Here is a 12,214-nt window from a genome sequence, read left to right on the forward strand (position 1 = left end):
TTTTAATTCCAAAATGTAATGTACTTTGTGGATAGCCCTCGTACTTGTACTGCACTGTACCTAATTCCGCAAGCATAACTGGATGAATTAAACATCTGAACTGAAATTGTTGTAGAACAGAAACGGTATGTTTCTAAATGTGGCTACATGTTCAAAATATTGTGTAGTCACTCTCGTAAACAAGTCCCAGAAGTTTTTAATGGGAATTTCCAAACACTCTTTATACACTAATGAGCCAAAACATTATGACCACTTCCCAATACATAACTGAATGCTGCCTGGTGGCATTTTCTACAATGTAATGCAGTAAGGGAAATATGTAAGTGGAACAGAGATGACTGGGAAATCATTCTAGTGATGAAGTGTCCACAGTTAGGGAAATTCACTAACATACTGTATTTACTCGAATTGAAGCTGCACCTGAAAAAATGAGTCTCAAAATCAGGAAAAAAAATTTCCCGAAGCTGAGCCGCACCTGAAATTTGAGACTCTAAATTCAAGGGGAGAGAAAAGTTTTAGGCCGCACCTCCAAATCGAAACAAAGTTGGTCCATTGTAATATGAGACACAATTTAGGTCGAATGAATGACGATACAGCTACAGTAGTTTGGTTCGAGTCGTAAGCTTAGCAGTTAAGCTTTACCAGGCGCTCCGTCCATATTTATACGGGTACACTTCCTTTTTCACGTGCTTCGCCTGGTTTGAATTGATTGCTTATTTTTCTTTGATCTGATAAGTGCCGTTCTCTTTGTTATAGCTGTTTACGTCACTCTAAGCTGAAAATGCATTGTTGTACTGTGTCGTGCATTGTTTGTTGCATTCTGATAATGAGTGTTTACGACCTGTCACCGCTCGTCGCATGGCTTGCTTTTGTACGCGCTACCGCCACTTCCAATTAAAAAAAGAAAGAGGAATCATCTTATTAGTGAGCAAGAGACTGCTATTTGTTGTTACTTACACTGCTGCTTTCTTTGATAATGATCAACAAGAACCAAATAATAGACTGCGTATGATAGAAGATGTTGTGAAGGAAAGTTTAGCAAAATTTTTTCTCCATTTGAAAATCTTTGCAGACGCCTCTTTAGTACATTACATTCTGCACAGATATTAGAGTCATCTTAGATTTAAAAATCTAGTCAGTTGTCGTGCTTCATTCCTGACTGTATTACTATTCGGCATAAGAATAATATGAATATAAACATGACACGATATGTATATTCTTCCGCGTTTCCTGTTGTCTCACTCTAGTTTTGTAGTTTATTAGGCAGACAGGATTTAAATGAGATAGCAGCAAACACGAAAGAATACATGGCAAAATGTTTATATTTGTATTATTCTTATGGTGAAGAGAATACTGCATGTGATTCACAATTAATAAAAGTTCCTATTAGTAACCATCTCTTGTCGCAGATAGGAAAAAATTCAGAACGTAAGAGTTGGCCATATTGACATACATCCCAAACAGTCTTGCCAGTCGGATTTTTGTAGTACATTGAAAGGCTGCTACATTCGAAGATGAACAATACGGAATTTGTATTTACTTCGTTGGATAATGTATGAAAATGCAGTGGTCGAAACTCGGGGAGGAGAGAAAAGCTAGTCTTCCACCTTTTTTTTTAATTTATTTACTGACGCAGGTTTTGGTGCCAGTATTTATCTTTGTGCCTGCAAAGCATGCCTGTGTAGCGCTACATATATCTGACGGCAAAAGTTAGTTGTTGCAGCAACTACCAACATTTTACAGAACTTCCGCTTACTTAGCACTCAATTCTAAGCTGCAGCCAGTTTTTTGGATTACAAAAACCGGAAAAAAAGTGCGGCTTAGATTTGAGTAAATACGGTAGGTGACTTTGACAAAGGGCAGACTGTTATGCCTCCCCCTGGCAAAGGGCGATACTGATCGGCATGAGCATCTGTGGAAAGTGGTTGAAGAATGGGGAAACCACGATCGGAAGACAAGGTGTCGGATGTCTGTGCCTCATTACAGAGTGTGTACGGAGGTTTGCCAGCTCTGTAAAGGAGGATAGGCAGTGCTCTGTGGCAGATCCGATGACGGGATACAGAGCTGGTGGAGGCACGAGTGTTTCGAAGCACACCGTTCGGGACATACTGTTGAACATGTGTCCTGCAGCAGACGACCACTCCGTGTTCCCACATTGACCCGACGACGTCATCGATTACAATTGCAGTGGGCACAGGATCATTGAGATTGGACTGTGGATTAATGGAGGTGTAAATGATGACTAACTGAAACCCTCAGCTGCCGACAGGTGTTGTTGATATACCTTTATGTGGACAGCTGAAAATGTGCGCCCCGACTGGGACTCGAACCCGGGATCTCCTGCTTACATGGCAGACGCTCTACCCATCTGAGCCACCGCGGGCACAGATGAATAGCGCGACTGCAGGGACTTATCCCTTGCACGCCTCCTGTGAGACTCACATTCCCAACTGTCCACAATTCTACAAATGTAATGTACCTTATAGACATTTGCCCATTCACTCATTACTCGCGCACACTTTGGCGAGTCCCGTAAGAGCAGGGGATCCCGGGTTCGAGTCCTGGTCGGGGCGCACATTTTCAGCTGTCCACCTCGAGGTATATCAACGACACCTGTCGGCAGCTGAGGGTTTCAGTTAGTCATCATTTATTCCAGGAAAAAGCTGCACGGTCAACAACAATAATCTGCTCTTTCGAGAACAGTTACTGTCTTCATATATAATGGAGGTGTGTTGCCTGGCCAGGAAAATTGCATTTCTCGTTACACTGGATTGACGGTTGTCTCAGTATACGGCATCGTCCAGGCCTGTAGCTGATCTAAATGTACACTGTGTCACGGGCACAGGCTGTTGGGGGCAGTGTAATGCTGTGAGGGCATTCGAAAGGGCTTTTGTGGTCCGAGCACTGTGACAGCCATAGGCTGTGTGAGCACTGTTCAGAACCGTCTGCGTCCTGTCACGATTAATGTCTTCTGTGGCAGTGGTGGCATCTTCTAGCATACTAACTGTCTGTGACACGAGGCCAGATTCGTGCTACTGCAGTCTGAGGAGCGCAATAAAGAACACGCATCGATGTCTCCGTCACCAAATTCGACTGATGCGAACTCGACGGAGCACGTCTGGTACGCTATCGGGTGCCAGATCTGCGCACAAAAACTCCTGTTGTGTAACTTATGAGAATTGTGTAATTTGTGTGTAGATGTCCTCTGCCACATAACTTGTTAAAACTGACCAATTTCTCGGTAAATTGAAGCCGTGCAGAGTCTCTGCTGTTTGTGTTTCGTAAACTGACTGAGCGAATGACCTTTTTTACATAAGAGCGCTGATGACGGACTTAGAATTTTCAGCGTAGCCAGCGGGAGCAATAGAGCGTATGCGCGCTGTAGCCTTACTATCAGCGTGCGTACCCACCGGTGAGCCGGCGCAAGCGGGTTGCATCGTGCAGCCTCGCAGGCGCTCAGCGACCAAGGCGGCACTACGTTTTCGATTTTTTTCAAATTGTTGCGTCCTTGAGCCCCCGTTCACCAGATGTACGTCTACCGATTGGCGGCTGACGCTGCAGACCACACTTCATTAATAATTATACTACGAGGTTACATCACCAGTTGAAGTTACATTCTCAGAAAGTACACAAAGTCCTTTCATCCATACATGTATTTTTTCATCATTACTAACTTTACGACAGGAGCGGGTATACCATGTAAATGACATATTACTATATACGTGACTAGGTGTAGATTGGGACTTAGCATCTATTCCACAATGCCAGGTCTTGTAAGCGATAACATCTCGGTCGGCGAATGATTCCAGTCCGGGTAGAGAAGCGTTCTCACATCGGACGATAGCGAGGGTAAACCGTCCACTTCCCGTACTCCCTGTGGCAACGTCAAGACTAAAATTAACTCGACATCCACAAAAAAAAATCTGTTCATTCAGTATAACACTTTGTGCAATTGCAGAAAAAATACATGTATGGATGAAAGGACTTGGTGTACTTTCTGAGAATGTAACTTTAACTGGTGATGTAACCTTGTGCTATAATTATTAATAAAGTCTGTTCTGTAGCGTCAGCCGCCAATCGCTAGACGTACATCTGGTGAACGGGGGCTCGAGGATGCAACAATTTGAAAAAAAATCGAAAAAGTAGTGGCGCGTTGGCCGCTGAGCGCCTGCGAGGCTGCGTGATGCAACCCGCTTGGGCCGCCTCGCCAGTGGTAATAATGTTTTGGCTCGTCAATGTTGCTTGTAAAAAGAGTAAAGACCTTATCACCCTCCCAGAAGTTGCCATTATATGTGTCGAATTGGTTCCATTAAGAATGATATGTCAAATTCTGTGTGGGTAATCGAAACGGAGTTCTTAATGAATGGATGTAAGGTGTGGACCTCTACGATGTCGTTTTGAGCTCGACTTCGTGCCCACAGTGAGCAAAGAGTGCGAGTCGACGCTGCACGGGGAGCCTTACCGGCTCCGCACCCACAATGGCTGCTACACGCGTGTCCGTACCGAGTGGTCCAGCTTTGTCAACCCCTGGACCAAGCGGCTGGAGTTTGTCGTCGGGCAGCACTGCGTCCTGCAGGTAATGTCAGCTCACCTCTTCTCATAGTGTTGACACAGTTCAGGTGACAGAGGAAACAGGCCCCTAACTGGGTCGTATTGAACAGTTTTAAGTCTTGAAGTTGCACAGACTTTCATTCTGCATTTAGAAACAAGCAGTAATGACCTTTTAGCCGCAGAAGTATACATTAAAGTGATTCACAGAATAGAGTAGAGTGTGTAAAATTTCTTGGGGTATAGCTGTACAACATACTAAATTGGAATCAACTAATCAAGAAGCTCATTTCAGTGTGTTATTCCCTTAGAAGTATCTCCCGTTGTATTGACCTAAAGAAGAGTTTTTTTCCTGCTTGTTATCTTATGCAATTATCCTTTAAGGCAGTCCATCCAGAGTAAATAAAGTGTTTGTTCAGCAGAAGAATATTCTATAAAGTAAATAGTAATACATTGTGCAGAAGCCTTTTTAAAGAGTCTTGGAATTTGTACATAAAAATGTAATACTTTCCTTTGTAAACACACTATATGACAGCAATCTTTTGCATCATTTACGTCTTATTTTATCTGTATTTGCAACACTCAGTTGTCATCTGACAATGTCCTAAGAAAGTCAGTTTGTGACCAAATAAGCAATATTTTGCAGAACTTTAGAAAGTGTTTCCTGTTTAATATGTTGCCATTGACAGAAAACACAAGTAAATAAAGAAAACAAACCACCACAGTTGTATCATCAAAGGAATTTATTTAAAATGACTAGCTTCACTGGAACACTTACGGCATGCTCAGGTCCATTAAAACCAAAGGAGTACTTTCATTCTTTGGCCTGTGTATCACAGACTGCATATAGTACTAGTTGCTGTGGATTACATACATCAATAGTGTGTACTGTACAAAGTATTTGGCAGTGGTGACAGCACATTGTAGAGAATATACACTTCTGATGTATGTAGCCCATGACAACTAGTATTATATGCGTCCTGTGATACACGGCCCAAGGAATGAAAGTACTCCTTTGGTTTTAGTGGACCTGAAGATGCCGGAAGTTTTCTGCTGAAACTAGTAATTTTAAATAAATTCCTTTGATGATACAGCTCTGGTGGTTCATTTTCTTTATTTGTATCGTCAGCTGGTGTCCCACATCCATGAGAACGATGGACTTCCACAAGTTGAAAATGCAAGTGTATGTGGTAATATCATAAAATGAAATGATTCACTGAGCTCTAATCTAACACAGAAAGAAGTGAAGTATTCAGAATTTGATAGGTAGTGAAATTAACTTCGAGTGCAAACTAACATAATATTTGTTTGGCAACTCCACCAACTCCATAGAATAATTTTTGAAGGTGTAATATTAGTGTACATAATTGGGGAGGTGGGAGGTATGTGGAAGAGAGAGAGAGAGAGAGAGAGAGAGAGAGAGAGCAAAAACATAGACCCAATAAATTGTATGTGTATCATGTTGTTTGTGAAAGTGGTGTATAGTCTTGTCTACTAGACATGAGTGTGAGTTATTCCCCAGTTTCAGTACAGGGTCATAATTAAAAATTTATCTCAACCCCTAGTGTAAAAAGAAAAAAAAAGTTGTATAAAATAATTGTGCAGCATTATGACATATTATTCACTGACGAAATTTAATGTAGTTACACTTCTAGCCATTAAAATTGCTACACCAAGAAGAAATGTAGATGATAAACGGGTATTCAATGGACAAATATATTATACTAGAACTGACATGTGATTACATTTAGACGCAATATGGATCCATAGATCCTGAGAAATTAGTACGCAAAACAACTGCCTCTGGCCGTAATAGCGGCCTTGTTACGCCTGGGCATTGAGTCAAACAGAGCTCGGATGGCGTGTACAGGTACAGCTGCCTATGCAGCTTCAACACAATACCACAGTTCATCCAGAGTAGTGAGTGGCGTATTGTGATGAGCCAGTTGCCCGGCCACCATTGACCAGACGTTTTCAATTGGTGAGAGATCTGGAGAATGTGCTGGCCAGGGCAGCAGTCAAACATTTTCTGTATCCAGAAAGGCCCCTACAGTACTTGCAACATGCGGTCATGCATTATCCTGCTGAATGAAATGTAGGGTTTCGCAGGGATCGAATGAAGGGTAGAGCCATGGGCCGTAACACATCTGAAATGTAACGCCCACTGTTCAAAGTGCCGTCAATGCGAACAAGAGGTGACCGAGACGTGTAACCAGTGGCAGCCCATACCATCACGGTGGGGGATACGCCAGTACGGCGATGACGAATACACGCGTCCAATGTGCGTTCACCGCGATGTCGCCAGACACGGATGCGACCATCGTGATGCCGTAAACAGAACCTCGATTCATCCGAAAAAATGACGTTTTGCCATTTGTGCACCCAGGTTTGTCGTCAAGTACACCATCGCAGGCGCTCCTGTCTGTGAAGCAGCGTCAAGGGTAACCGCAGCCGTGGTCTCCGAGCTCATAGTCCGTGCTGCTGGAAACATCGTCGAACTGTTCGTGCAGATGGTTGTCGTCTTGCAAACGTCCCCATCTGTTGACTCAGGATCGAGACGTGGCTGCACGATCCATTACAGCCTTGCGTATGAGATGCCTGTCATCTCGACTGCTAGTGATATGAGGCCGTTGGGATCCAGCACGGCATTCCGTATTACCCTCCTCAGCCCACCGATTCCATATTCTGCTAACAGTCACTGGATCTGGACCAACACGAGCAGCAATTTCACGATACAATAAACCGCAATCGCAATAGGCTACAATCCGACCTTTATCAAAGTCGGAAACGTGATGGTACGCATTTCTCCTCCTTACACTAGGAATCACAACAACGTTTCACCAGGCAATGCCGGTCAACTGCTGTTTGTGTATGAGAAATCGGTTGGAAACTTTCCTGATGTCATCACGTTGTAGGTGTCGCGAACCTTGTGTGAATGCTCTGAAGAGCTAATCATTTGCATATCACAGCATCTTGTTCCTGTCGGTTAAATTTTGTGTCTGTAGCAGGTCATCTTCGTGGTGTAGCAATTTTAATGGGCAGTAGTGTATAAAAAGGAGTCATTCCATAGCATAGTGAGAGGTGGCAGTTGTGTTCTAATGAACATATAATTAGCGAACTGTATGTGTGACTGAGAGGCGTGTGCTTGCAGGGTCCGAGCTGCCCAGACGTGTTTGCGGAGGCTCAGGACGAGGAGATGTTTGGTGAGGAGCTGCTGCAGGAGAGCAAGGCCGTCCAGAAGGAGATCCTGCAGGTGCTGCAGGAGGTGAGGCGAGGCGTAGTGTGCAGCTGGGACCGGATTCCGTCCCGTCTCTGGCTTCCAGGCACTGCGGCATTCTGTTGTTGTCACGTCTTGTGTCAAGGTGGTTGGAGACCAGTAAAGAATCATTGAGAGGGTGTCGTATTTCATCCACAGCTATAGACGACTCTTTTATTCTCCCACTGCGTTTTGTGCATTGCGCCATTGTCAGGTACAAATTGTTGGTGCTACACGTACGATTGCTACTTCATCACAATATTTTAAAAAAAGTAAGTACTTCAAAATTAATTATCGCAGGTAACGTGATTTTTATTAGGCTGGTGCATAAGTTCGTAGCATTTTTGTATTGGGTGCTGATATTCTGGGTGCTATGGGTGATATGGGTTTATTAGAACTACTGACAGCCTTGGGAGAGCCAGTCCTGACAAAACTGTACCATCTGGTGAGCAAGATGTATGAGACAGGCCAAATTCCCTCAGACTTCAAGAAGAATATAATAATTCCAATCCCAAAGAAAGCAGGTGTTGACAGATATGAAAATTACCGAACTATCAGTTTAATAAGTCACAGCTGCAAAATACTAACGCGAATTCTTTACAGAGGAATGGAAAAAACTGGTAGAACCTAACCTCGGGGAAGGTCAGTTTGGATTCCGTAGAAATGTTGGAACACGTGAGGCAATACTGACCCTACGACTTATCTTAGAAGAAAATTTAAGGAAAGGCAAACCTACATTTCTAGCATTTGTAGACTTAGAGAAACCTTTTGACAATATTGACTGGAATACTCTCTTTCAAATTCTCAAGGTGGCAGGGGTAAAATACAGGGAGCAAAAGGCTATTTACAATTTGTACAGAAACCAGATGGCAGTTATAAGAGTCGAGGGGCATGAAAGAGAAGCAGTGGTTGGGAAGGGAGTGAGACAGTGTTGTAGCCTCTCCCCGATGTTATTCAATCTGTATATTGAGCAAGCAGTGAATGAAACAAAAGAAAAGTTCGGAGTAGGTATTAAAATCCACGGAGAAGAAATAAAAACTGAGGGATCTACATTGGGAAATGTGACACTTAAAGTAGTAAAGGAGTTTTGCTATTTGGGGAGCCAAATAACTGATGATGGTCGAAGTAGAGAGGAGACTGTAGACTGACAATGGCAAGGAAAGCGTTTCTTAAGAAGAGAAATTAGTAAACATTGAGTATAGATTTAAGTGTCAGCAAGTCTTTTCTGAAAGTATCTGCATGGAGTGTAGCCATGTATGGAAGTGAAACATGGACGATAAATAGTTTGGACAAGAAGAGAATAGAAGCTTTTGAAATGTGGAGCTACAGAAGGATGCTGAAGATTAGATGGATAGATCACGTGACTAATGAGGAGGTATTGAATAGAATTGGGGAGAAGAGGAGTTTGTGGCACAACTTTACAAGAAGAAGGGATCGGTTGGTAGGACATGTTCTGAGGCATCGAGGGATCATCAGTTTAGTATTGGAGGGCAGCGTGGAGGGTAAAAATCCGAGAGGGAGACCAAGAGATGAATACACTAAGCAGATTCAGAAGGATGTAGGTTGCAGTAAGTACTGGGAGATGAAGAAGCTTGCATAGGATAGAGTAGCGTGGAGAGCTGCATCAAACCAGTCTCAGGACTGAAGACAACAACAACAACAACAACAACATGGGTTTATTTACCGATTGTCATTTTTTATTTGTAGTTCACTGTTGCTATTTGAGTTTACATTTTGTCATTTGGAGATAGTGATTGGAGCTGTGGATGGCTAGAAAATGCAGTGCCAAGTGGTCAAATTGGAACATTTCTGACAGATTCTTCCGTTCGGGTTCAGTAGAGGGGTGACAGCAGCGGAGGCAGCCAGAAATATTTGTGCCGTGTGTGGGGGTAATGTCAGTGGTCAGAGCATGAAAAAAAAAATGGTTTTCTCTTTTTAAGGAGGATCATTTTGATGTGAGTGACTCTCCACATTCAAGAAGACTTTAGGGTTTGATGAAGATCATTTAAACACATTACTCCACAATGATCCATATTGGTGTACTCGAGAACTGGCAGACGTGATGGACTGTGACCTTTCCACCATCACAAGACATTTGCATGTAGTTGGTAAGGTTCAGAATTCCATGTATGGATACAACGTGCTCTAAACCGAAAGCACAAAAATCAGCAGGTGGCCATATGTGCATCTCTGCTCGCTTGTCATCAATTGGCTCGTGTTAATACATTTATCACACTGTTTAAGATGAGGCATTCGTTGCTCTCGTGGAAAAATGTTTGCAATCATCTACAGAACCATAGTTGTACCAGGCATGCACCTCTTCATCCAAAGCAAATCAGTGGCCACGAGTGTCTTTCTTCAGGGCTCCAAAAGTGTAGAAACCAAATGGGGACAGATCAAGACTGTATGTGGGTAGGCCCACGTGTTGCCAAAATTGTTTAGAGTATGCTGCAGGTGTTTCACTGGGAAGCTCTCACACACCCTCGATATGGTCCTTATATCTCCCCGTGCAATTCCCATATTTCTGGAGCCCTGAAGAAAGACGTTTGTGGCTGTCGATTTGCTTTGGATGAAGAGGTGTGCACCTGGGTGATTACTTTTCAAATGTTAAACAGTTTACTTATTTTTCCCGTCACTCTTGTTTTCATCTGACTGCCCCTTATACATCCCCACAATGCCAGTGAAACGAGTGGCGATGCTATAAGTTAAATACTTGGTCTGGGTATGAAGATGAGTAGGTTGAGGGTCTCTTTAACAAAAGCAACAAAACACTGTTTCGTACAATTTGTACTTTAACATGCAAGGAGAAACTTATTCACTTCAGGTCAGTCCAAAGTCCCAAAGGCTACATAGTGTACCCCAGTTCCGTAGCAATGTGTTTGAAAAATGAGATTTCTGTTTAGTTAATTTACAAGTAATTTGTTCATAATTTTACATTTGTAATCATCGTGTGCAAGTCTTGACAGTTTCTTTTTCATTGGAAGAGGGGTGAGAGGGCATTTTCTCAAAATTTCCGGTAATATCGATTATAATTCAGATTTGGTTTATAGGTTTTCATTTTATAAAATGTCATTAATTTTCCATTATTATTTGGCTTTCAACCCTCACATGAAAACAGTCATTTCACATTGATTTAAATTCATAGTCATTTTAGTTTCTATACAAAAAGTCACAGTTTATGTAATATTTTAGAACTTATGGTTATAATAGAGGGAAACATTCCACGTAGGAAATATGTATCTAAAAACAAAGATGATGTGACTTACCAAATGAAAGTGCTGGCAGGTCGACAGACACACAAACAAACACAAACATACACACAAAATTCAAGCTTTCGCAACAAATTGTTGCCTCATCCTTTCCTGATGAGGCAACAATTTGTTGCGAAAGCTTGAATTTTGTGTGTATGTTTGTGTTTGTTTGTGTGTCTGTCGACCTGCCAGCACTTTCATTTGGTAAGTCACATCATCTTTGTTTTTAGATATATTTTAGAACTTATGTTACATAAACAGTGAGTGCCCCACACTTGAGTGTTTCTGTGAAACATTATTAATTTCACCAACCACAAAATCTAACCATAAAACTGAAGCTAAATCCTTCAGTTAGCAATGATTTACTCAAAACTGTACAAGAATGCCAAAAATCCACAAGAGACGAACTATAGCTCTGAAAATTGACATCGGATCCTCCACCATACGTAAGGTCGAACACATCACTGTGACGTGACAAGAGGGAGATACAGTTCACAAGACACTGCACAGATATAAGCTGTAATTGTCAATCCACTTCTGTCTGGCATATCCCGTGTCCAATATTAATTCAGTATTTAATCCTTAGTACACTGTTTCCCATCTTCTCGTCTTTGCGTTTGTCCCATTTCCCTCACAGCTGTTCCGTATTAAGGCTGATACATCAATGTCTTCCGTGCAGGAGGTGTGCCGCGGCGAGCCCGGCACGGACAGGCGCGACGTCTCCAAGCGCTGCAAGGACCTCGCCAGCTTCATGGAGTCACTCATTGGCGAGATTGGCAAGCCCGAGTTGCGTGTCGATCCGGCCGCCGCTGCCGCTGCCAACCGGATCGGAGCCAACTTCTCTGTAAGTGCCGCCACTCATCCGTAGCAAACTCTCGACCTGCAGGCAGGTGCTTGCGCCGCCACTAACCAGCTTCTGCCCACAGGAACGCAGCTCTGTGACGTTGGGCGAGATATCGCCACACCGCAACTACTATGACAGCAAGTCGTCGTCAGAGACGCCGCCCAGCTACAACCAGCTCAACTACAACGACAACATCCAGAGGTGCGTAGTGTGGCTGTGTCGTTTCTCTGCTTCCGGGCTCTGTTCTCAATGTGTAAACACAGCTTCAGTGAGTTGTTGACAGTATCGCAAAAGGTCTTGGAACTAAATTGGGCC

The 12,214-nt window shown here is 43.0% G+C and overlaps 1 protein-coding gene across 1 annotated transcript in view; it reads left to right on the plus strand.

Moving 5' to 3' along the window:
* Nucleotides 1–12,214, plus strand: part of LOC126426626 (period circadian protein) — a 195,944-nt gene that overhangs the window by 119,932 nt on the left and 63,798 nt on the right. The window contains exons 9-12 of the mRNA XM_050088515.1: nt 4,422–4,576; nt 7,700–7,813; nt 11,735–11,899; nt 11,982–12,100. Coding sequence (XP_049944472.1) covers nt 4,422–4,576; nt 7,700–7,813; nt 11,735–11,899; nt 11,982–12,100 — 553 coding nt within the window. The remainder of the gene's footprint in view (nt 1–4,421; nt 4,577–7,699; nt 7,814–11,734; nt 11,900–11,981; nt 12,101–12,214) is intronic.

Source organism: Schistocerca serialis, chromosome 11 (assembly GCF_023864345.2).
Source record: "Schistocerca serialis cubense isolate TAMUIC-IGC-003099 chromosome 11, iqSchSeri2.2, whole genome shotgun sequence".
NCBI lineage: Eukaryota > Metazoa > Arthropoda > Insecta > Orthoptera > Acrididae > Schistocerca > Schistocerca serialis.